General features: G+C 40.5%; 1 protein-coding gene across 2 annotated transcripts; it reads left to right on the plus strand.

The window, feature by feature from the left end:
* On the plus strand, window positions 1–26657 carry ZAP70 (zeta chain of T cell receptor associated protein kinase 70; the record flags this gene model as incomplete). 2 transcript variants are annotated; one of them, XM_083363799.1, is made up of 12 exons in its annotated part: window positions 1–402; window positions 6902–7062; window positions 10515–10653; window positions 11616–11697; window positions 14617–14657; window positions 15931–15985; window positions 17868–18051; window positions 19194–19400; window positions 20900–21092; window positions 23839–23979; window positions 25778–25890; window positions 26427–26657. In XM_083363799.1, 12 exons carry the CDS (start codon window positions 1–3, stop codon window positions 26515–26517), a joined length of 1809 nt encoding a protein of 602 aa, XP_083219925.1. In that variant the 3' UTR covers window positions 26518–26657. The 2 variants fall into 2 exon arrangements, with proteins under 2 accessions (XP_083219925.1, XP_083219924.1); XM_083363798.1 differs by lacking the exon at window positions 14617–14657 and having other exon boundaries at window positions 11616–11738.
* Window positions 26658–27358: the final 701 nt, after the last annotated feature.

A 27358-nucleotide genomic window follows, 5' to 3' on the forward strand; every position in this document is an offset into this window, starting at 1 on the left:
ATGCCCAATCCAGCTGCCCATCTGCCTTTCTACTATGGCAGCATCTCCCGATCCGATGCAGAGGATCACCTCAAATTGGCAGGGATGTCTGATGGGCTATTTTTGCTGCGACAGTGCTTTCGCAGTCTTGGCGGATATGTCCTCTCTGTGGTGTACAAACTCCAGTTCTACCATTATTCCATTGAGCGTCAGATGAATGGGACCTTTGCCATCTCTGGAGGGAAAGCACACTGCGGGCCTGAAGAGCTCTGCGAATTTTATTCCAAGGATGCAGATGGACTTTGCTGTACTTTGCGGAAGCCTTGCAACCGTCCTAATAGCCTGGAACCCCAGCCAGGTATTTTTGACAACATACGGGACAATATGGTCCGGGAATATGTCCGGCAAACATGGAACTTAGAGGTATGAGCATAATTTTTATTTTATTTTCATTAGAGAATTTTTTTCTCTTTATATGTTGCACAATTTATTTATTTATTTATTTATTTGATTTGTATACCGCCCTTCTCCCTAAGGACTCAGGGCGGTGAACAGTGACATAAATATCAAATGCACAAATACAGATATTGAAAACATTAATGTAGAAGATAAGTTACCTTAAAACAATAATTACAACAGAACCCGTCAGACCAGACCGGATTGCTCAAACAGATAGGTTCCCTATATACTGTAGATGGTTTACAAAATCCAACGCCTATTGACAAAAGTAAATTCCCAGTAATGTCATATTTTATGTACAGTATGCACATATATACACACCCTCTTCCCCACCCCAGAGAGAGAGAAAGAGTGAGATACACAGACACAAACACCACACATATACACAAATATCCACTATGTGCACGTTTTGAAAAAGATTTTGAAAAACTGCTTTGAAAGTGATACAAGCTTTGCTACCTATTAAAGCCACTATGTCTTTTTTCAGGTTTCTGAATTTGAAAAAAACAACACATGACTGTGTAACAAATAGCAGCTGTGTTTGAGTATGAGGATCTGCTAATCTAAATAGTGAAATAAGTGTTATAAGTCATTTCGGATAGCCAAATCTAAAAGATTTAGGATGCTTACTTCCAGTGAATCCTTTCAGAGGGGGAGCATTTGCCAAGCCCAGCTGCAATGGTACAGGTTGTCATTGACTTACAACATACAACATTATGACAGCGCTGGAAAAAGTGACTTACGACAGTCCTTACGACTGTCCCTATGGTAACGTGATTGCAATCCAGGTACTTGGCAACTAGTATGTATTTATAACAGTCACAGTGTCCCAGGATCATGTGATCACGTTTGTGAATTTCCCAGCCAGCTTCTGACAAGCATAGTCAATGGGAGAAGTTGGATTTACTTAATGACCAGGAGATAATAATAATAATAATAATAGTAATAATAATAGTAATAATAATAGTAATAATAATAATAATAATAATAATAATAATAATAATAATAATAATAATAATAAGAAGAAGAAGAAGAAGAAGAAGAAGAAGAAGAAGAAGAAGTTGGAAGGGACCTTGGAGGTCATCTAGTCCAACCCCCTGCTCAGGCAGGAAACCCTATACCATTTCAGGCAAATGGCTGTCCAGTCTCTTCTTAAAAACTTCCAGTGTTGGAGCATTCGCCACTTCTGGAGGCAGGTTGTTCCACTGGTTAATTGCTCTAACTGTCAGGAAGTTTCTCCTTAGTTCTAGGTTGCTTCTCTCCTTGACTAGTTTCCATCCATTGCTTCTTGTCCTGCCTTCAGGTGCTTTGGAGAATAGCTTGACTCCCTCTTCTTTGTGGCAGCCCCTGAGATGTTGGAACACTGCTATCATGTCACCCCTCACCCTTCTCTTCGTTAAACAACACATACCCAATTCCAGCAACCGTTCCCTATATGTTTTAGCCTCCAGTCCCCCAATCATCTTTGTTGCTCTTCTCTGTACCCTTTCTAGAGTCTCGACATATTTTTACATCGTGGTGACCAAAACTGGATGCAGTATTCCAGGTGTGGCCTTACCAAAGCATTGTAGAGTGGTATTAGTACTTCACTTGATCTTGAGTCTATCCCTCTGTTAATGCAGCCTAGCACTGTGTTGGCTTTTTTGGCAGCTGCAGCACACTGCTGGCTCATATTGAAGTGATTGTCTACTAGGACTCCGAGATCCCTCTCACAGTTACTACTATTGAGCAAGGTACTACCTATACTATACCTGTGCATTTGATTTTTCCTGCCTAAATGTAGAACCTTACTTTTTTCACCATTGAATTTCATTTTATTAGCTAGCGCCCAGTGTTCGAGTCTGTCCAGATCCTCCTGTATTGTAAGCCTATCTTCTGGAGTATTGGCTATTCCTGCCAGCTTGGTGTCATCTGCAAATTTGATGAGTTCCCCATCTATCCCCTCATCCAAATTGTTAATGAAGATATTGAAGAGCACTGGGCCCAGAACAGAGCCCTGGGGCACCCCACTACACACTTCCTTCCATGTAGATGCAGTTCCATTGAGGACCACATGCTGAGTACGGCCTGTCAGCCAGCTACGAATCCATCTGGTGGTGATGCTGTCTAACCCACATTTTCCTATCTTATCAAGTAGTAGGTTGTGATCTACTTTATCAAATGCCTTACTGAAGTCCAAGTAAATTATATCTACAGCATTCCTCTGGTCCACTAATTTTGTCACTTGGTCAAAGAATGTAACAAGATTTGTCTGGCATGATCTGTTTTTGACAAACCCATGTTGACTTTTAGTGATGACTTTGTTTGCATCAAGGTGTTCGCTGATTTGTTGTTTGATTATCTTCTCCAGAATCTTCCCAGGTATTGAGGTCAGGCTGATAGGTCTGTAGTTTCCTGGATATATTTTTTTCCCTTTTTTGAAGATGGGAACTACGTCAGCTCTCTTCCAGTCCTCTGGTATTTCCCCAGTGCTCCAGGATCTTTGAAAAATATAGTTCAGTGGTTCTGAGATCACATCTGCCAGTTCCTTGAGAACTTTGGGGTGTAATCGATCTGGTCCTGGTGATTTGAACTCGTCTAGGCTGGACAGGTGTTCACTTACCATTTTTTGCCTATCTTAACTTGCGTTTCTATTCTGTTTTTTATGGCACTGGTTTTGGTAGGTTGGACTGTTTTTTCCCTTTGTGTAAAGACAGATGCAAAAAATGAGTTAAATAGTTCTGCTTTCTCCCTATTGCTTGTCACCTTTTTGCCACTTTCCCCCACTAATGGAGCAATCATTTCCTTAACTTTTTTCTTGTTTTTTATATGTTGAAAGAAGCAATTTTTTTTGTTATTTTTGACTTTGGTCGCAAGCCTTAGTTCATTTTGAGCCTTAGCTTCCCTCACTTCATCTTTGCAGGCACGGGCTATTTGCTGATATTCTGACTTAGTTATGTGCCCCTCTTTCCAATTCTTATACTTGTCCTTTTTATCTTTCAATTTATCAGAGAGTTCTTTATGCAGCCATGCTGGTTTCTTTTGAGAGCTGTTATTTTTCTTCTTTGTTGGTATTGTGCTAGACTGGGCCTTTATTATCTCACTTTTCAAAATTTCCCAAGCTTCTTGAGTTGTTTTCCCCTTTAGGATTCTCATCCATGGAATTCTTCCCATGGTCTCTCTAAGTTTATTGAAATTGGCTCTTTTAAAGTCCAAGACTCTAGTTTGGCTGTGTTCTATTGCTTGTGCTTCCAGAATGTTGAATTCCAATATTGCATGATCACTTCCCCCCAAGGTTCCTGTGGCTTGGACACTTTCTATGATTTCATCTCTGTTCATGAGAATTAAATCCAATATGGCTAATCCCCTTGTTCCCTTCTCTACTTTTTGGGAGAGAAAGTTGTCTGCTAGGTTTGTCAGGAATCTGTTTGATCTTCCACTTGGTGCAGAGTTTGTCTCCCAGTTGATATAAGGGTAATTAAAGTCCCCCAGTACTATTGTGATGTGCTTCTTACATACATTAGTTAGCTGACTAGCAAAAAGTTCATCTATTTCCTCTGCTAGGTTGGGCGGCCTATAGTATACACCTATGACAATGTCATTTCCCCCCCTTTTATATTGACCCAAATGCATTAAAGTTTACAGTTTTCATCACTGTTGTGCTCTATTTTTGTAGAGATAAAGTTATTTCTTATATATAGAGCAACTCTACCTCCTCTTTTGTTTAGTCTGTTTCTTTTAAATAGTTTAATTCCCTCTAGCTGTGTGTTCCATTTGTAGGTTTCGTCTCACCATGTTTCCATAATGGCAACAATATCATATCCGCCCTCATTTACCTGAATTTCTAGTTCACCCTGCTTACTGTTCATACTCTGTGCATTAGTGTATAGACATTTGAGTCTTTTATGACTGACCCTGTGTTTACTTGCTGCCTAACTTGTGTGGTGCCTGGCTTCCCCTATTTTCTTAGATTGCCAGGGACAGTGATGTTCTGTATCAATTAACTCACTGTCCCCATTGTTTAGTTTAAATGTTCCTCCAGAAAAGCTGTGATTTTATTGCCAAGTAACTCAGTCCCTTTCTTGGATGGATGTGGACCATCTCTTTTATACATTTTTTCATTAGACCAGCTACAGACATCGTGACTAATATAACCAAAGCCTTCTCCTTTACACTACTCCTTTAGCCACATATTAAATTCTGCTATACGCTGGCCTTTTCCATTTTGCTCGTTATACACTCGTTATACAACTGGTGCGCCAGTTATACAACTGGTGCGCCAGTTGCGGCCCTATCTGGACCGGGAGGCCTTATGTACGGTCACTCATGCGCTCGTGACCTCTCGCCTAGACTACTGTAATGCTCTCTACATGGGGCTTCCCTTGAAGACTGCTCGGAGGCTCCAACTGGTACAGAATGCGGCCGCGAGAGTTGTCTTGGGAGTTTCCCGGTACTCCCATGTTACACCTTTGCTCCGTGAGCTGCATTGGTTACCAGTTGTCTTCCGGGTAAGGTTCAAGGTTTTGGTTATGATCTTTAAGTCCCTACATGGCATGGGTCCACGATACCTCGAGGACCACCTGCTGCCGGCGTCGACTCCCCTCCGCCCTGTGCGCGCCCACAGAGAGGGCCTCCTCAGGGTGCCTCCTGTCAAGGAATGTCGACTGGTGGCCCCCAGGGGGAGGGCCTTCTCTGTGGGTGCTCCGGCATTATGGAACCAACTGCCGGTTGAGCTCCGGATGGCATCAGACCTCCGATCCTTCCGTTGCGGGTTGAAGACCCATTTATTTGAACTAGCGGGTCTGGCCTGATGGGGGTATATGGGTTTTTATAGGCTTGTTTTATTATTCTTGTTTTAACTTGGCCATTGATTTAATTGTCTTTTAATTTTTGTATTGTCATTTTATATTTATGCCCTGTGAACCGCCCTGAGTCCCTTTGGGAGAAGGGCGGTATAGAAATCTCAATAAATTAAATTAAAATTAATTAAAACCTCTGAAAAAGTAAGCTTACTTAACAACTGTGATGATTTGCTTAACAACTATGGTAAAAATGTTGTAAAATCATATGCAATTCACTTAAGAACTGTCTTGATTAGCAATGGAAATTCTGGTTCCAACTGTGGTCATAAATTGGGGTCAAACTTTAAAATAAAGCTTTCCTAATCCATTAGTCTAAAATAATTAACTGTCTAAATCACCCGTTCTTCCCAGCAATCTGAATAAAAAAGCTAGAGGTGTGGGATGGAGGGTGGGGCACAATGTAGAAGAATATTTCAGTACAAAACTCATTTACTCCAGCTGGTGGCTTCAGCTTCGTTCTTCTGGGAGAAGTGTGTGGTACTACCACACACTTCTCCCAGAAGAACGAAGCTGAAGCCACCAGCCTGAGGATGACGGATGAAATTTCGTCGAAATGTTGCCCTGATACCTCCAATTCTACGTGGGGAAAAACTCGAATGACCAAAGATCTACATACAAACACCCGCGAAAACCTCAGAAAACATAGGTAAAGGTAAAGGTTCCCCCGCACATGCGTGCTAGTCGTTTCCGACTCTAGGGGCCGGTGCTCATCTCCGTTTCAAAGCCGAAGCGCCAGCGCTTGTCTGAGGACGTCTCCGTGGTCATGTGGCCGGCATGACTAGACGCCAAAGGCGCACGGAACACTGTTACCTTCCCACCATAGTGGTCCCTATTTTTCTACTTGCATTTTTACATGCTTTCGAACTGCTAGGTTGGCAGAAGCAGGCACTCGAGTAACAGGCGCTCACTCTGCTACGCGGCACTCGGGATTCGACCCGCCAAACTGCCGACCTTCTGATCGACAAGCTCAGCGTCCTAACCCACTGAGCCACCGCGTATATATATATGCATATGTTAAATGCTTGTTAACTCTTTAGATTACCTTGCTAGGCCCCAAACATGGGACAAATCTTTATTTCCTGTTTCAGCCTAACCGAAGGCCATCGACAGGCAGTAGTCACAACAGTGACAGCTCATATTTGTGTAAATTGTTTTTTTAGATTGCTAACAGAATTAAAGGGAGACTGATATGCATTTCAAACTTATTGACTGATGAAAACAAATAAGTTTGAAATGCATATCAGTCTCCTTTTAATTCTTTGTTAGCAATCTAAAAAAAATTACATATATATGTATATGCTGCAATGGTTGTTAAGTGTGAAAAATGGTCATAAGCAGGGCTTTTTTTCTCATAGAACGCTCAGAACAGAGTTCTGGCACCTTTTTTGGATGGAACCTTGTAGGGTAGGCAAGGCGGGTTGTATGACATGTGTGAGTTCTGGCACCTTTTTCTTTTACAAAAAAAGCACTGCACACACACACACACACACACACACACACACACACACATATATATATATATATATATATATATATATATATATATATTCAGTGTTTTGGAATGGTTTGATTCTTCATTTTATGAATTGAAAATTTCCTTCCCCCTCTTCTTTTTTTTATAGGGAGAGAATCTTGAAGCAGCAATCATAAGTCAAGCCCCACAAGTGGAGAAACTCCTGGCCACCACTGCTCACGAGAAAATGCCTTGGTATCATGGCCCCATCTCGCGAGAGCAAGCTGAAAGCCGGCTCTACTCAGGAGCACAGCCTGATGGGAAATTCTTGTAAGCATTTAAGGATGCAGGAAAAACCTCCCCTTTATTTCTGGAGAAATATTTTTCTCCCCACTACCTGCAGTTCCATATTCAGGACACACATTTACACAATTCTGGCTAAGCAGAATAGGTCGTCCTTGATTTACAACCATTCTATTTATTGACCGTTCAAAGTTACAACAGTGCTGAAAAACTGTCACAGAGTCCCCACAGTCACGTGATCAAAATTAGGGTGGCATATATTTACAACAGTTCCATGTGAGCAGCATTTGCAACCTTCCCAGCCAGCTTCTGACAAGCTAAGTCAATGCAGGAAGCTGGATTCATTCAACAACCACACGATTCATTTAACAACCATGGTGGTTTGTTTAACAACCATGTCAAAAAAATCCCGGGGTCATGTGATCACTTTTTGCCACCTTCTGACAACCTAAGTCAATGGGGAAGCCAGATTCACTTAACAACTGTGTTACTAATGTAAAAGTTGCAGTGATTCACTTAACAGCTGTGGCCAGAAAGCTTGCAAAATAGGCAAAATTGACTTAACAAGTGTCTTGCTTAACAACAGAAATTTTGGGCTCAATTATAGTCATAAATTGAGGACTACCTGTATCAAACCACATATAAAGTAATATATGAAAACACAGGGCAATAGAGCTCAGCCAAAGCTTGCATTCATTAGACCAAATTTCACTGTGAATAATGATGTCATTACACAGATGATATAAACTGCAGCCAAAGGCTTAAATCAGTCATATTTACATATTGTGGGTTGGATGTTAATGAATAATAGATACCCAATTAACTCTGATTCAGAGAGTGCTGCTTTGAATAGATCATTCTATTCAGTCCCATCAGGAATTAGAACCATCAAAAATTTATTTTGTCTTTGTTATAAATGATTGGTTTTATGTTTAATGTACACAAAACACAAACAGTGTTTAACGTATAAACATTCATTAAAATTGGTGCAACTGCAAACATCAAAATACTTTGGTCGGCAAGATATATTTGAATCAGTTGAAAGATGCCAAAATAATCCCTTAAAATTAGATTTTACTTCATAGTAGTTTCCTAGCAATTAAAATCATTCGAATTTAAAATTTCAATTGTGTAAAAGAAACTGAACTTTCTAGTACAGAAAACCATGTTATTCCAGGATTCTGTAATATAAAGGTAAAGGTAAAGGTTCCCCCGCACATGCGTGCTAGTCATTTCCGACTCTAGGGGCCGGTGCTCATCTCCGTTTCAAAGCCGAAGAGCCAGAGTTTGTCCGAGGACGTCTCCATGGTCATGTGGCCGGCATGACTAGACGCCAAAGGCGCACGGAACGCTGTTACCTTCCCATCGTAGTGGTCCCTATTTTTCTACTTGCATTTTTACGTGCTTTCGAACTGCTAGGTTGGCAGAAGCAGGCACTCGAGTAACAGGCGCTCACTCTGCTACGCGGCACTCGGGATTCGACCCGCCAAACTGCCGACCTTCTGATCGACAAGCTCAGCGTCCTAACCCACTGAGCCACCACATCCCTTTCTGTAATATACTATCAGGCAATATCCAAGCCAGCTTTGTCATTAGCTTTTTCAAAATATCAGTTACCAGGATGTGCAGTGAAAGTCTGCATCCTTCTTTTATATATAAAATTGCTGTTTATACTAAATTTATTTACATCGCCGGGGAGCTAGTTTTCTAAACATGGTCATGGCTTTCTAAAAACTGCTTTGGCAGCAATTTCTCAATAGTTTTGCTAATGATTCCAATAAATCTCATTCTGTCAACAGCCCTGAGAGCATCCAGTTCCAAGGCATTTTGAGAAAGACAAATGACAGGCCTGGAGGCATTTTATGGGAAATTAAAACTGAGCTGAGAAATCACCATATCTAAAGTGGGCTGGTATATCTCTCTTGCTGGAGAATCTCCCAGTGCCTCTTAAGGAAGGGAGGAAAATTGATTAAGTTTGCATTTAAATGCAAATGTATCTAGCCTTATATTTTCAAAGTGATGTAAACCAAAATATTCCCTTTTTGCCCTCCATTATGTTAAAATCTCATCTTCTGCAGTCTAACATTAACATTTTATGTCTGAAATGTTTTTGCCTGCCACAGACATAATTGATTGGTGAAATACTGTAACCTTGTTATGTATAGGTATATAATGTGTGGTCCTTGTGGCTCTCAGTTTTTGGGCAACAGACATTTCATTACCAAACTAGGGAACATCATCAGTGCTGTTGATGTTGTTGATGCTACCTTGTTTGACATTAGAATAGTTGAAAAAAAATGAAGTACTGGTACATCGACTTACAAGAGTTCATTTCGTGACCATTCAAAATTACAACAACATTGAAAAAAGTGACTTTTGACTGTCTTTCACACTTACGACCATTGCAGCATCTCCGATGGTCACATGATCAGAATTCAGGCACTTGGCAACTGATTCATATTTATGACTTAATACTTAATAACTGCAGGGATTCACTTAATAAGTATGGCAAGAAAGGTCGTAAAAGGGGGGGGGGAAGATTCACTTAATAAGTGTCTTGGTTAGAAATTTTGGTCTCAGTTGTGGTTGTAAGTCAGGGATTACTTGTATAAGAGGTAAATCTGCAAAAATCTGTGTAATGTTTGAAGAAAGCAGCAAAAACACACACACAATTTAACAGAATAACAGAATAATAGAGTTGGAAGGGACCTTGGAGGTCATCTAGTCCAACTCCCTGCTCAGGCAGGGATATACCATTTCAGACAAATGATTGTCCAATCTCTTCTTAAAAGCCTCCAATATTGGATCACCCACAACTTCTGAAGGCAAGCCATTCCACTGATTAGTTGTTCTAACTGTCAGAAAATTTCTCCTTAGTTCTAAGTTGCTTCTCTCCTTGACTGGTTTCCAGCTGTTGCTTCTTATCCTGCTTTCAGGTGCTTTGGAGAGTAGCTTGACTCCCTCTCCTTTGGGGCAGACCCTGAGATATTGGAACACTGTTTATCACGTCACCCCTCATCCTTCTCTTCATTAAACCAGACATTCCCAATTCCAGCAACCGTTCCTTATATGTTTTAGCCTCCAGTTCCCTAATCATCTACGTTGCTCTTCTCTGCACTCTTTCTAGAGTCTCAACATCTTTTTTTACATCATGGTGACCCAAACTGGATGCCGTATTCCAAGTGTGGCCTTACCAAGGCATTGTAAAGTGGTAGTAACACTTCAACGTGATCTTGATTCTATCCCTCTGTTAATGCAGCTTAGGAAAATTTAATCTAAACTTTTTTAAAACAAAAAGTTCTGAAGCTCATTCTATTGATAAATTTGCAAAAAGAGAGAGACCCAGGTAAATGTTAATATGACAGATTTTCACATAAGAGAAAGCTGACAGAATTACCAATCTTATTTTAAGTTGCTACATCAGAGTCATTTAAGATCGTTTGTAGCTGTTTCTAGCCTTCCTCTCCCTTTCCCTTCAGGATGAGACAAAAGAAAGAACAAGGAAGCTATGCCCTCTCCCTTGTGTATGGAAAGACCGTTTATCACTATCGAATAGTACAAGGAAAATCGGGAAAATACTCTGTGGAAGACGGAACCAAATTTGATACGCTGTGGCAGGTGAGATTGCGTTGAAGATTGAGTGGTTTGCTTGTCTGTTGGCTTACTTATTTCCCCATCTTTATTATATTTACAAATAACTCAAGGCGGCGAACATATCCAACATACCTCCCTCCTCCTATTTTCCCCATAACAACAACCCTGTGAGGTGGGTTGGGCTGAGAGAGTGAGAGTGACTGGTTCAAAGTCACCCGGCTGGCTTTCATGGTTAAGGCAGAACTTGAATTTACCATCTCCTGCTTTCTAGCCTGGTGCCTTATTGGCTCTCTGGTCGGTAAGTGAGATGAAGCTAAGATCCATCCCTTTGTATTGGAGTGAGTGGGTATGCTGTGTGTTGGTCATACTATAGTTACAGGTAGTTCTCGACTTATAACCATTTTGTTTAATGACCGTTTGAAGTTACAACGGCACTGAAAAAAGTGGCCTATGACTGTTTTTCACACCATTGTAGCATTCCCCATGGTCACCTGATCAAAATTCGGACATTTGGCAACTGGTTCATATTTCTCACTGTTACAATGTCCCAGGGTCACCTGATGACCTTTTTGTAACCTACTGATAAGCAAAGTTATTCGCTTAACAACCATGTTACTAATGTAAGAACTACAGAGATTCACTTCACAACTGTGGCAACAAAGGTCGGAAAATAGGACAAAACTCACTCAACAACTGTCTTGTTCAGCAACAGAAATTTTGGGTTCAATTAGGGTCATAAGTCGAGGACGACCTGTATTGGCCAAATGGAACCCAGGAAGGGCAGCTTTGCTCCAATAAGTTACCGTAAAATGTATTTCTGACTTTTCCACATAACCTTTTGAGATGTTTAATTTCCCCCTCCAGTTTCTCAAAGGGATACAAGCAAACAGGGATGCCAAAAAGACAATTACCTTGCTTGTTCATTAGTTTTCCTGCCTCTTTCTCTCTCCTCTTGATGTTCTTCTCCTTCAAAATTCTTTCACCAGCTGGTTGAGTACCTCAAAATCAAACCTGATGGCCTTATCTATTATCTGAAAGAAAGCACCCCGAATCCTGAAATGCAATCAGGTAAGATTTTATCTTCTCTCCTACCTCTGAGAAAAGGATTGGCAAGTCCGGTTATTTCCTTCCCTGTGTATATGTTTTAGTTATCATGAAATCCATATTCCTTAAAGATTGTATTACAGTTTTAAAAAAAAGGTCTGCAGAAAAGGATGGCCTCAAAGAGTTTTTCAAAGCTAACATCCTCCAGATGTTATAGGTTTCAACTCCCCAAACTGCCTCCCCTAGCATAGTACAAGGAAAAAGTATTTACTGTACGATGGCTGCAGCATTTCAGGATCATGTGATCACCTTTTGTGAACGTCTAGCAAGCGGAGTCAATGGGGAAGCAGATTCAATTAACAACCGTGTTACTAACTTAACAACTGCAGTGGATGACTTAATAACTGTGGGAAGCTAGGTCATAAAACAGGGCAAAACTCCCTTAACCATTGCCTTGCTTAGCAATGGAAATTTGGGGCTCAGCTGTGGTTGAGGACTACTTGTATACCTTCTTGGTCAGCCCATATTATGTCTCTGCTCTGCAAACTGCACTGGTTGCCAATATCTTTCCAATTCAGCTCAACGGGATGTTTATAACTCTTCGTGGCATAGGGCCTAGGTTATTTTTGGGACTGCCTCTCTGAATTCTATCTACCCATCCCATCTGGTCCAGCAGAAGAGGCATGCTCTGGGTCCCCTCTTTTAGGGAGTGTCATCTAGCAGGGCCCAGGAAAGGAGCCTTTTTTGTGATGATGCCCACCCTTGGAGTTCCATTCAACACACCCTGAGATTACATTGGCCCTGACCCTGTCAACCGTTCACAAGGCCTTAAACACAGGGTTCTATCATCAGGCCTGGGGTGTCAGGAGGTGTGATGGACCCCATACAATAATTATCACTGATACGTTTGTTTTCATCCCTGTTATAGTGTATATGAGTTGAACATTTTTTGTTTTTTTTAATGTTTTATATTGTTAGTTGCTCAGTCATGAACCTCTGATGGGAAGCCGTGCCAAGTGAAAGAATAAATTAATAAATATACCACTGACCACTAGGAGGCACTAAATGATCATATATATATATCATATATATATATATATATATATATACATATATATATATATATATATATATATATATATATATATATATATATATATATATATATATATATATATATATATATATATATATATATATATATATATATATATATATATATATATATATATATATATATATATATATATATATATATATATATATGTTAAATGCTTGTTAACTATTTAGATTACCTTGCTAGGCCCCAAACATGGGACAAATCTTTATCCTGTTTCAGCCTAACCGAAGGCCATCGACAGGCAGTAGTGGATGGCCTTGGGTTAGGCTGAAACAGGAAATAAGATTTGTCCCATGTTTGGGGCCTAATATATATATATATGTTAAGAATTTGTCAAGGCTTTTTGAATGCACCTTGCTAATTAACTCTTTCTTTCCTGCTTTGGCCTTTTGGCCTGACTCAAGGCTTATCCACAGGAAATAATAATAATAATAATAATAATAATAATAATAATAATAATAATAATAATAATAATAATAATAATAATAATAATAATAATAATAATAATAATAATAATTTTATTTGTATACCGCCCTTCTCCCGAAGGACTCAGGGCGGTGAACAGGGCAAACATATAAACATAGTTAACATAGTCAACTTATGACAGCTCATTATTTGTGTAAATTATTCAAATTGCTAATAATTGCCTCCCAAATTCTTTATTAGCAATTTGAATAATTTACACACACACACACACACACACACACACACACACACACACACACACATATATATATATATATATATATATATATATATATATATATATATCACCCTTTTCTGATCTATAGCATCTATGGCACACAGCCTGGTAAACATTAAGGCAGACCTTGCGAATTAGTCGCTGACCGTGTTTTCCCCGCAGATATGATGTCCTTCCTATAACCTTGCCCAGAGCATACAGGTAGTCCTCAACCTACAACCACAATCGAACCCAAAATTTCTGATGCTAAGTGAGGCAGTTGTTAAGTGAATTGCCCCATTTTACAACCTTTCTTGCTGCAGTTGGAAACTAACCAAGGAGACAAGCAACCTGGAAATAAGGAGAAACTTCCTGACAGTTAGAACAATTAACCAGTGGAACAACCTGCCTCCGGAAGCGGTGAATGCTCCAACACTGGAAGTCTTTAAGAAGAGACTGGACAGCCATTTGCTTGAAATGATATAGGGCAGGGGTAGGCAACCTTGGCTCTTTTATGACTCGTGGACTTCAACTCCCAGAATTCCTGAGCCAGCATGGCTCAGCTTGGAAACTTCTCCCTTTCCCTTCAGCATGGCTGGCTCAGGAATTCTGGAAGTTGAAGTCCACGAGTCATAAAAGAGCCAAGGTTGCCTACCCCTGGTATAAGGTTTCCTGCCTGAGCAGGGGGTTGGACTAGAAGATCTCCAAGGTCCCTTCTAATTCTATTATTATTATTATTATTATTATTATTATTATTATTATTATTATTATTATTATTATTAATTATTATTATTATTATTATTATTATTATTATTATTATTATTATTATTATTATTATTATTATTATTATTATTATGAATCACCGGAGTTGTTAAGTCAATAACATGGTTGTTAAGTGACTCTGGCTTCCACTTTGATTTTACTTGTCAGAAGGTCACAAAAGTGGATCACAGTTGCCAAGCTTCCAAATTCTGACCCCGTGATTATGGGGACGGTGCAACGGTTATAGGTTTGAAAAACAGTCATTAGTCACTTTTTTCAGTGCCATTGTAATTTCACACTAAATGATTTGTTGCAAGTCGAGGTCTGCCTGTGTGCACAAACAAATTTCGCTATTGTTCCTTTCCTCCCTTCTTTCCAGCGGTAGCCACTCCAGTGCCACCAGCGCATCCATCTACGTTGGTAAGTTTGGCTTTTATTTGCTCAGTGAATGCATTTATGGATCGCTTCTCATTCATGTTGCTCACAAAAGCATTTGCAGCTCTCATAAAACAACCTAAAATAATCTTCTCCAAAGATAGAAATCAGGGGAACAAAGCACAAGGGAAGAACGAGCTAATAAGATGAAAGATGAAAGAATGATCACTATGGCAGAGAAGCCTAATTCCTTCACAAAATGGTTGACCCAGTGACAAGGCAGGATAAATAGGCAGGCAGGTAGGCAGGCAGAAACAGAGACAATTTCTGAGCAAGGGAATGGGTTGGGTTTTTATGTCATTTTTAATATCTGTATTTATTGTTTTTAGCTGGACATATGTTTAATTTTCTTTTAACTTTTGTATTTTTGTATTTTTTATATATTTGCCCTGTTCACCGCCCTGAGTCCTTCGGGAGAAGGGCGGTATATAAATAAAATTATTATTATTATTATTATTATTATTATTATTATTATTATTATTATTATTATTATTATTATTATTATTATTCAGAAACAAAGCCCTGGGGTGTAGCCCTTCACAGTTTTTCACTTTCTCAGAACACCCAGAGCTCAATTCTTGGAAATGAAGATGATGCTAAAGGCTAGCGCTTGGTCTTCGGCCCAACAGTTTTCTTGTTTGTTTGAGGCTAAAATCATCTTTAGAAAAGAAAAATAGAGCAGGGCGGGGGTTTGTCAGGAAGTGAGGGAGGTACCAGCAGCCGCTGTGCTAAGCAATTGAAACTTGGAGGTTACAAATAGACGAATTAGGAGGGCCAGATGTATGCAGGTAATAGCACTGGCCTAAACTGGTAAGTGATGCTCCTAGCCACAAGGGTTTCAGATCTTAGCAACAACCCTGAGTCCGGTTGTAAATCTCAAGCCTGTTTCTTCAGTGGGAGTTTAATGGCATGCAGAGAACAAGAAAAAAATTGCCTTTTTCTCCCTGGTGGGGGAGGGGGGGAGTGAGTGGGCAAGATACTGTTAGTAGTTTGCTATTCAGATGAAACCCATACCTACCAATTGCCAGGAAAATCCTACTGAAATCATTTTATGGAAAATATTGGAAAGGATGCCAAAGAAGATAAAATTGGAGCAGGATTTAAACCCCAATCCAGACACGCAACTCCCTGGCTAGCTTTAGGCATATCCCCTTCTCTCTTTTTTATTTACAGAGTTAGGGCACAACTGGGTGCTGCATATGTATATTTTTCTGCCCTGAATTTGTCCAGTGTGTAAAATCTGCTCTGACTTTCCTAGGCTGCTCGGAGATTTACACCTCAGAACTCAGATGGATACACACCAGAACCCTTTGGTGAGTTTGACAAGAGGATGAGCAGACACATAAAAGTAAAATGTTTATTTTATTGGCAGGGAAGCTTGCAAATGGCATTCAAGTGATGGTGGCTCACTGTGATGTCATAATTGTGAGCCAAGTACATAACTGCACAGATTGTGATCATGTGACCACAGGGATGCTGCAACAGTCACAACTTCATGGATCAGTCATAGATTCCCCCTCATTCAGTGCTGCCATACTTTTGATGGTTAACAGAATAACAGAATAACAGGGATCTTAGAGATTTTGTAGTCCAACCTCTTGCTCAAACTGGAGATCCTATGACCCATTTCAGACTTCTCATGAAAAATTCAACATTCTGTGACTCTCTGTTCTTGACACCTTATCACATTGGCAGAGTCAATCAGAAATGAATAAAAGCGGTTAAACCAAGACCAATTCTTAAGAATTACTATTGCAATCTTCTGTCTGAAAAGAAGACATAACAACACAATTCCTGCAAGGAATGCTGCTCCCCAAAGGGTGGTCAGCCAGCCTAAATTAAAATTTAAAATTCTTATTAGCTTGTTGTTTATAAGGTCCCATCCACTGTTCAGGCTGCAACTTGTTTTGGGAAAAAGTTTATTGCACTTTTACTAGAACTCCACAGCATCACGAACCCAAAACAAGTGTTTACATGTAATCTCCGGTTGAAAAATTCTCTTTTTTGCCACTTCATAAAGACACATTCGAAACTTACTTTTCTTTCCATTAAAAAAAAATAATAAAAAAGTAGTACTACCAGTGACCACAGGAGGGTGTAAAGTAATACACAATATCAGAACAACATTTAGGGATACACTGTACAGTATGTGTTACTTGATTACCCTCTTGTGGCCACTTGTGGTCTTACTGTTTATAATTTTTTACAGTACTTCGACTTTAGAAGCTCAGGATAATCAGCCAAGTACATAGTTAATACTTGCCAGGGAGTCCATCAGCAGAATAATGTCTTCCTGTTGAAGATTTGCATCTAATTACATCTGTGTTCTGGAAGGAACTTTTCTGAAGGGGAGGTATGAAGCTAGCCCTAATAGTTACTAGTCAGTTTTAGGCATTTCAGATATTTGATCTTTTGTATTATAAAATATTAATAAAATATCTTGGTTTTTTTTAAGCCCTGGAGAGATTCTTTAGATTGTAGTGTGGTAAAAATTTGACAAATTTTAACACACACACACACACGAATGCTCCTTGTGGCCAATTAGATGTTTCTTGGGGTGTTCACAAGTAGGAAACAAAGTTTTTCCCCAGCGTTGTTCTCCTTCAGTCATAGTTGGAGGTCTGCTGCCTTCAACCCAGAAGTATTATGGCATCTTCAAGCCGTATATCCCTTGGTTGGCTTTCCCCCCCCCCCATGGATTTAAGTCACCCAGGTCCTTACTTGAAATCCTGAATTTTCTATTGAAGAAAGTGAAAAGAGCTTGAATAGAAAGGAAGCCATAAGGCTGAAGAGTGCAGGCATTGTTAGAAGGTTCAAATATTTTAAGGTCTCTAAAGGTCTGAGCAAAGATCCAAGCAAGCTCAACAGATTGGTCCAATACCCAATTTTGTTAACATTTTGATTTCCCTTAGATTTTTGCAAGATGCCTCACAGAGTTGCATGGGGAGCATAATTTTCCCTTGTTATTTAATCCCACCATTTGGTGATAAGAAGACTATTGCTATGATTAACCAAGGTTCTGTTCAATTTGAATGAAAAATAATTGATTGGCGTACTCTACAGAGCTGATGTCACTAATACAACCTGGGGAGCTTGAACTGAGCCTAGGAGGAGGGGGAATTGTGAAATAAGGAAGGGGATCTTTAAACATGAAACCCACAATTAATCTACTTTACTTTCTTGGGGACCGAGTAGAAGCAGGGAAGAAGACTCGAATTTTGCCCATGGACACATCATGCTATGAAAGCCCATACAGTGATCCTGAAGAGCTGAAGGATCGGAAGCTATTCTTAAAAAGGAGCAGTCTGATCGTGGATGAAGTGGACCTGGGAGAGGGCAACTTTGGGTGTGTCAGGAAAGGAGTTTACAGAATGAGGAAGTACGTGCATGCCATGTTTTTGCATATATTTCTCTTAATGTGCTGAGACAGACCTGTGCAGTTCCCATAAGTTGCTATTCCCTATGGGGAAAAAAATCTAATTTTGTTTTCTTCATCTTTTGGGGGGAAATCCTTAAATTTGGAGATAATTTGGGGGTGGCTATCTTAATGTGGTGGAGGGAAAGTAGCTATGGTCCTTTTTTTTTGCCCCCAGAAAGGCCCCTCTTTCCAAAATAGCAATTAGCATCACCCAATTTAGAAGGGTATACTTGACATGAAAGCCTGGCATACTCCTCAAGCTACAGGAAGTGGTCTACACAGGGAATGGGATACAACAAAGAGTGACAACTTGGGGGCATTACAATCAATATGTTCCTTTGCTTTGAGGTTCTGTTTTGGTTGTTATTTTGATTGTTGTTTTTAGGAAATTATGTAACATTCGTTCTCTTACATAGAAATTGTTGTGGTTACTTTTTCTTATATAGATCTTTGACCAAGATAAGAGAGCTATGTTGACAGCTATTTTCTGAAGGCTGCCATTTTATTTTCCCAGAATGCCACAGGGATGTTTTGTTTAAGGACTAGTTGGGAAATAAAATTGCACTCACTGGGGGTGGAGGCTGCCCCAGATAGTTGACATTTCTAGAAAGAAATAGAACAACAACGAATCACATGTGTTCGGAGTTATATTCAATTTTTTGTTTGGAGTTACATTCATTTTGAAACAATTCAGGCTCCTCACATCAACTGTTCCCTACTTTAGCTATCATGGTTGGCATCTCTCATCTAGGGGTCATATGATAGCACTTTTTCAATATTTGAGGGGCTCCTACAAAGATGAGGGGTTCAAACTATTTTCCAAAGCACCAAAAGGCAAGACAAGAAACAATGGATGGAAAGTAACCAAGAAGAGAAGCAATCTAGAAATAAGGAGAAATTCCTAATGGTGAGAGCAATCAACCAGTGGATCAGCTTGCCTTCATCAATGGAGGCTTTCAAAAAGAGACTGGGCAACCATTTGTCTGAAATGATAAAGGCTCTCCTGCTCAATCTGGGGGTTGGACCAGAAGACCCCTGAGATCTTTTTCAACTCTATTATTTTATGTTCTATGTTCTATCTTCTCATTTTTACTCCCTTCCAGGAAGCAAATTGATGTAGCTATCAAAATGCTAAAAGAGGGCAACGGAGTGGTACAGCAGGATGAAATGATGAAGGAGGCCCAGATTATGCACCAGCTTGACAATCCTTACATTGTCCGTCTCATTGGAGTGTGCCATGCGGAAGCCCTCATGCTGGTGATGGAGATGGCATCAGGTGGTCCCCTGCACAAGTTCTTGTCTTCCAAGAAGTGAGTTGATGCCATCACGTCATGCAAGAGATTTATACCTTTCCATCAGTTCAAGGTCTATGGAGATTCTCAGTCATCCAGGTCATGGTTCTTCCCAAGGTGCTTTTTCAAAAGGCAGCTGGACTTTGTTTTTCCTTGAAGATGTTTCACTTCTCATCCAAGAAGCTTCTTCAGTTCTGACTGTCAGAACTGTCAGACTGTCAGACAGTCAGAACTGAAGAAGCTTCTTGGATGAGAAGCGAAACATCTTCCAGGAAAAACAAAGTCCAGCTGCCTTTTGAAAAAGCACTTTGGGGAGATCCATCAATTCAGTATCACTGAGATAATCATAAAAACATATATTCTGGAAGGGGTCTTTGATATCATCTAGTCCACCTTTCAGCTAAATAGAGTGAGAGAGGCCCTGGGACTCCTGACCCAGGCAGTGCATGAGTACCTCTCTGCCCAGGGGGGCTGAAAATCCTCCCTGACAAGTTGCCAAATTTTGATCACGTGACCACAGGGATGTTGCAACGTAAGTGTGAAAAACAGTCAAAAGTTTGTTGTAGCTTTGAACAGTCACTAAATGAACGGTTGTAAGTCAAGCACCACCTGTAATGAGGAAATGAAGGAGGGCAGGGCTATGTTGTGCTTGTAAGATAAACCTTCCGTTATATGGAATTCTCCAGATGTATTTGATCTACCGATCCTAAAATACCTACCAGTAGCCAAGTGGAGAGGTAAAGTTCCAGTCCATAAGGAGCACATCAAGTACAGGTAGTCCTTGACTTACGACCACAGTTGAGCCCAACATTTCTGTTGCTAAGCAAGACAGTTATTAATTGAGTTTTGCCCCATTTTACAATCTGTCTTGCCAGAGTTATTATTTATTTATTTTTGGGACTTATATGCCGCCCTATCTCCCGAAGGACTCAGGGCAGCTAACAACAATAAAAATACAATAATACAAAAGTTAAAAAAGAATTAAACTAGCAGCCCCAATAATAAAATTAAAAACATTTTAAAAATCCCTGTCGTCAGTCCAGGTCAGCCTGATGGAAAAGGAATGTTTTAAGGCCGCGGCGAAAGGACCGGAGCTCAAGGGGAAGTTGGTTCCATAGGGCTGGCGCTCCCACAGAGAAGGCCCTCCCCCTGGGGGTCGCCAGCCGACATTGTCTAGCCGACGGCACCCTGAGGAGGCCCTCCCTGTGTGAAGTTGTTAAGTTGCTAACATGGTTGTTAAGTGAATGCGACTTCCCCATTGACTTTGTCTGTCAGAAGGTCACAGAAGGTGACCACATGACCCCAGGACACTGCAACCCTCATGAGTCAGCTGCCAAGCACCTGAATTTTGATCATGGCTATGGGGATAGCTGCAATGGTCGTAAGTGTGAAAAACGATCTTACAACACTTTTTTCAGTGGCTTTCTAACTTCGGTCATTCCATGAACTGTTGTAAGTCGAGGACTACCTATATGGGAACATGGTTGTGAGATTTTTCTCTCTTCATTTCCCCTTAGGGATGAAGTTCCTGTGAACAATGTGGTCGAACTGATGCATCAGGTGTCCATCGGGATGAAGTATCTGGAAGAAAAGAATTTTGTCCACCGGGACTTGGCTGCCCGAAATGTGTTGCTTGTCAACCAGCATTATGCCAAGATCAGCGATTTTGGGCTTTCCAAAGCTTTGGCAGCTGATGACAGTTATTATATGGTGAGCAAGAAGACAAGATGGGAAATCAATCCTGCCGGCATTTCAGAGAGACCAATAAAGGAGGGCATTTGTAGTTCAGGGTTGAAATGAGAGGTCCTTGGTGCTCTCTGAGCTTGGCTGTTTTCTTGCAGATGTTTCATTACTCAAACTAGGTAAACATCATCAGAATGAGTACAGATGACTAGCTCTGATGATCTTACCTAGTTTGGGTAATGAAATGTCTGCAAGAAAACAAGCAAGCTCAGAGAGCACCAAGGACCCCTCATTTCAGAGAGAATTTTGTTGGAAGGAGAAGGAGGATGGGAAGGATTATTTCATTCTCATTTTAATGCAAGCACTCCCAGTTAAGCACTTTCTGGATGCATAAAGCCACAGCAAATATCCTGTTTTCTATATATCTCTTTTTCTTTATACCTTTTTTGCAGTTCTGTCCCTTGTCTCTTTTAACTATTGATTGATTGATTGATTGATTGGTAGTCCTTGACTTACAGCAGTTCATTTGGTGACCATTTGAAGTTACAAGGGCACTGAAAAAAGTGACTTATGACCATTTTTCACACTTAACAACCATTGCAGCATCCCCATGGTCATGTGGTCAAAATTCAGACCTTTGGCAACTGGCTTGTATTTATGATGGTTGCAGGGGTCATGTGATCCCCTTTTGCAACCTTCTGACCAGCAAAGTCCATGGGGAAGCCAGATTCATTTAACAATTGTGCCAAGAAAGGTTGTTAAATGGGGCAAAAACTCATTTAATAAATGTCTCACTTAGCAACAGAAATTTTGAGCTCAGTTGTGGTTGGAAGACTGCATGTATTTATATTTCATTTTTCTAAGCTGCACATCTCCCATCTCCCTCAAAGAGAGGCTCTTGATTATTAGTTTATGTTTATGTGCATGCTTTGTAAAACATAAAATTATTTGGAAAAAAATACCAAAGTAAAAACGACCCAGATGAGTAAAATCAGGAAACACCAAAATAAAAAAAACCAAATCAGTAAAAAAACAATCATGACAAAAAATACAACCGTGCAATGAATCTTTGAACATGATATGAATGATATGAATATCGTACCTGCATACAGCCTTTTAAAGCAGCCGTGTTTTTCTTGGGATTGCATAGCTATTGCCAAGGACAGACCATGATCATAGGAAATGTATGAGTACTTTAAAGAGTTGCAGACAGATGTGACATTCCTGCTCCTGCCCATTCTGACTTGTTTTTTCCAAATGTATTATTTATTGTTCTTTATTTACAGGATGTATAGACCTTTTGGGGATGCGGTGGCTCAGTGGGTTAGGACGCTGAGCTTGTCGATCAGAAGGTCGGCAGTTTGGCGGGTCAAATCCCGAGTGCCGCATAACAGAGTGAGCGCCTGTTACTCGTCCCAGCTTCTGCCAACCTAACAGTTCGAAAGCATGTAAAAATGCAACTAGAAAAATAGGGAGCACTCCGGTGGGAAGGTAACAGTGTTCTGTGTGCCTTTGGTGTCTAGTCATGCCGGCCACATGACCACGGAGACATCCTCGGACAAGCGCTGGCTCTTCAGCTTTGAAACGGAGATGAGCACCGGCCCCTAGAGTCGGAAACGACTAGCACGCATGTGCGGGGGAACCTTTACCTTTACTTTTTTATAGACCTTTGGAATCTGCCAACTGTGTAAATATTTCTAAAGAACTGCCTAGTCTTTGAAAATATAGTTACCAAAGCAGAAATAAATGTAAAATAAAGAGACAGAAGAAAACGGGGGGGGGGGGAGTGAAATTTCCTCTACAGTTGCTAGGTGAATGGGAAAGTCTTACTCTGGCACAAGAAAAAGTCAGTTAAGTTCTAACTGAGCCCCAGAAAAATTGAGGGTGCCACTGCGGAAAAGTTCTTTTTTTAAATTCATTACATGATACTGCTAAAAAGACTATTTGAAGAAAGGCTATAGAAACTTAAAATCTTAAATCTCAGGATGCAGATCAGTTTTAAATATAATTTGATTGGGAGTTCGTTTTTTGTCTACATTATCAGGAAAATATTCAGATCTATTGAATTTGATCATTATATACATAAATAAATAAGGAAACAAATTGGTAAACTCTGTTAAGTGCACTTCTCTGTGTGGGTGCCACAGCAGAGTCTGTTCTACTGAATGTCAAAAATCCACCTAGATAGAAATCTGTGATGGATATCTTTTATGGCCTTTAAGATAAAGCCGCTTATACAGGCATCAAAAATTTAGGAGTTTCAAGAATTGCAAAGGAGACTATATCACTTTCCCTCATCATGTTGTATTTTAGGAAAAATAAATATGTGCTTGTACAGATAGTCCTGGACTTATAACCATTTGTTTAGTGACCATTCAAAGTTCACACTTACGACCATTACAGCATCCCCATGCTCACATGATTGAAATTGGGATGCTTGGCAATTGGTTGATTATTTGTGACTGTTGCGGTGTCCTTGGGTCATGTGATCACAATTTTGCAACCTTCAGACAAGCAGAGCAAATGGCGAAGACAGATTCACTTAAAATCTGTGTTTCTAACCTAACAATTGCAGTCATTCAATTAACAACTGTGGCAAAAAAGGTTGTAAAACAGGGCAAAATTCACTTTAGCAACTGTCTCACTTAGCAACAGAAATGTTGGGTTCCGTTGTGGTAGTAAGTCAAGGACTACTTACTTGGTCTTCTCAAGTAATTTATCTCATCCAAAGAGTTTTTAACTTGAGAAATTTCCATTCTGTCCTTGCCTACAGGCCAAAACCACTGGGAAGTGGCCTTTGAAGTGGTATGCGCCAGAATGCATCCTGTTTCGGAAGTTTTCAAGCAAGAGTGATGTCTGGAGTTATGGGGTCACTATGTGGGAGGCCTTTTCTTACGGCCAGAAACCCTACAAGGTGAATTTGGATAGAATTTGGGTGTTCACTAGGGAGGATTCCAAAAAGTTAAGATGGTGCTGTGATTGCACAATTCTAAGGAACGGGGCTGCAGTTGTACGGTTGTGAGGCCACCTTAAATGAATGTTGTATTTTCGTTATTTTTTTAATTGTATTTTTATTGCTTTCTCTTGATAAATACATGTTGACTTTTGATTAGCCCAGGGGTAGGCAACCTTGGCTCTTTTATGACTCGTGGACTTCAACTCCCAGAATTCCTGAGCCAGCCATGCTAAAAGGAAAGGGAGAGGTTTCCAAGCTGAGTCATGCTGGCTCAGGAATTCTGGGAGTTGAAGTCCACAAGTTGTAAAAGAGCCAAGGTTGCCTACCCCTGGACTAGCCCATGGGTGCCTCTAAGTTGGAACCTACTTCTGGATGTCTGCAATTGGCTCCAGGTTTTTGTAAACAGGATTCAGCAAAAAATATTTTCCCCATATGAAAGCTTTATTAAGTGTTTGCTGCAGACCGGAGGTGAAAATAGTATTGGCTAAACACAAAAAAACCCTTTCCAGCCAAAGCACCTGATTTCATCATTTTATTTTCTAAGAATAGCTTTGAGATCGCTATTTATTTGTATTCTACTTTTATTATTTTTACAAATAACTCGAGGCGGCAAACATATTCAACACACCTTCCTCCTCCTATTTTCCCCACAACAACAACCCTGTGAGGGGGCTTGGGTGTAGTGAGAGTGACTGGCCCTAAGTCACCCAGCTAACTTTCGTGGCTAAGGTAGGACTTGAACTCGTGGTCTCCTGCTTTCTAGCCCGGTGCTTGAATACTAGACCAAGCTGGCTCTCTATGGGCTCAGAGGTGATGGCAGAAATAAAGATTTTACTTAAATATAAAGCTTGCTTTGTAGCATGTTAGCTTCCACTTAATTACTTTTAATATTAAAATAATATTTAGATAAAGGATTGCGTGGGGCGGGCAATCTGGTGAGCATCAAGGAAGGTATGGCCTAGAGTCTTGATGTCTCCAAAGAACCTAGAAAGTAGGAAGCCGAATTGATCATGAGGTTTTGTGTGTTTGCTTATTTAAAAGATGCCCATCTTACACAGTATAAACCCGGGAAGCTAACCCAACCCAACCCATATCACATCAAGAAATACACCCTTTTTAAAAGACAAACAAAACACCAAAACATTTTAACACCAGATGCACATGTGCTGGGCTGAGCTGCCACCCGGCTATAGGTTTTGGGTTTTGTCACTCCTTATAGAGTAAGGAAGATGACTTTGATGGAAATATTGCATGGGCAAAAGGAGTCAAAGCATTTTTTCTTAAATCCACAACAGCCAGAAAACATTAGTAAACAGTTCAGAGCAACATCTCCCTAATTCACAAGAGTATAAGAAGGAGAAGGACACCTAGCACGATTACCCTTGTTGTTGTTGTTAGCTGCAAAGTCGTGTCCGACCCATCGCGACCCTATGGACAACGTTCCTCCAGGCCTTCCTGTCCTCTACCATCTCCTGGAGTCCATTTAAGCTCACGCCTCCTGCTTCAGTGACTCCCTCCAGCCACCTCATTCTCTGTCGTCCCCTTCTTCTATTGCCCTCCATCTTTCCCAGCATTAGGCTCTTCTCCAGTCACGATCACCCTTGCAAAACTCTTATTATAGCCGGTTTCAATCAAAGTAGTTTTAGCTTTCTTGTGCACTTGATTTCATGATCTGGTCCACTTAGTGGGGCTGACACTAGCGTTTTACCAAAACAGATGTGCAACTTCATTAACCAATCTCTTTCTCCCCTTCTAGAGAATGAAAGGACCCGAAGTCATGGCATTCCTTGAGGAAGGGAAGCGTATGGCCTGTCCATCGAGCTGTCCGCCAGAGATGTATAAGTTGATGAATCTATGTTGGACTTACAAGTAAGACGAGACCATCAACTTCTCTCAGAGGCTGCTGAGTCCATGGGTCAAGGAGGATCATATTTCCAGACTCAGAAAGCATCCTTTTCTGAATCGATAGAGGAGAATATTTGTAGCTCAAAGCCAAAATGAAGAGTGCTTGGTGTTCTCTGAGCTTGGTTGTTTTCTTGCAGACGTTTCATTTGCCAAAGTGGGTAACTGATGATGTTAACTAGTTTGATGATGAAACGTCTGCAAGAAAACAGCCAAGCTCAGAGCGCACCAAGGACTCCTCGTGCTTTTCTGTTGCAGTGTTGGTCTTTGGGAACCTGATTCTCCCTATGATTTTGCAAAGGTTTGAAACCTGGAAGTGTTCCTGGGCATGGGGGTGGAGGGTTGTAACTGTCATTTCTGGACATTTTGTCCATAGTTGCCAAACGCCTCCATTCTAGAGATGAGATTTCTTTGGGGAGGGAACTTTGCGACGTATGTAGGCGTGTCATTCGGACAAGAACATTTCCCCCTTATTTCTGACATGTCTACTTTCTTCTCCCCAGATGGGAAGAGCGCCCCGATTTTTCTGCTGTGGAGACACTGATCCGCACATATTACTACAGCATTGCTGACAAGAAGGAAGAGAAGGTGTAGGGGAAAAAAATCACACTGGCATAATGATGGACTCATGAAAATGGTTGGAAGGCACATGTGCCCATCGCCTCTTGCCAGCTTCAGCATTTCTGAAGGGATGATGTGCTGCAGCGCTCCAATTTCTTCCCTCATTCAATGAATCTCCCTCTCTCTCCCCTTTTACCTGGGATAGCAGGACTATCATGACTGTTTATACTGTTACCTTCCCACCGTAGTGGTCCCTATTTTTCTACTTGCATTTTTTACGTGCTTTCGAACTGCTAGGTGGGCAGAAAGCGGCACTCGGGATTCGACCCGCCAAACTGCCGACCTTCCGATCGACAAGTTCAGCGTCCTAACCCACTGAGCCACCGCGTCCTTGAACAAATCATAGGGAACACTCACCAAGGAAATATCTTGGGTGCAACGTTTACCTTCTGGCTTTGCAAAATCTGTTAATGAGTCTGTAGGGATTAGAATGTTGTGAGGACTCTCTTGGGTAAGGAAAGGATTTTAATTTGGGGGCCATTCCTATTTTAATCTTTGTTTTTGTTGTTTTTTTCCTATGTATTGGTTGGATTGTTGTTAATTGTTTCGGATGGGAATGTACAAAAATTGGAATTGTATATGCTGCACAGGATCATTTCGATTGGACTGAGTGATCAGCATTGTAAAATAAATAAAAATGAAAAGCATCTGTTTCTTCCCTATAGTGCCTCAATGCCTGCTCTTTTGCAACAGACAGAATAACAGAATGAGAGAGTTGGAAGGGACCCTAGAGGTCTTCTAATCCAACCCACTGCTCAAGCTGGAAACCCTATACCATTTCAGACAAATGGCTATCTAATATCTTCTTTAAAAC

Source organism: Vipera ursinii, assembly GCF_947247035.1.
Source record: "Vipera ursinii genome assembly, chromosome: 1".
Lineage (NCBI taxonomy): Eukaryota > Metazoa > Chordata > Lepidosauria > Squamata > Viperidae > Vipera > Vipera ursinii.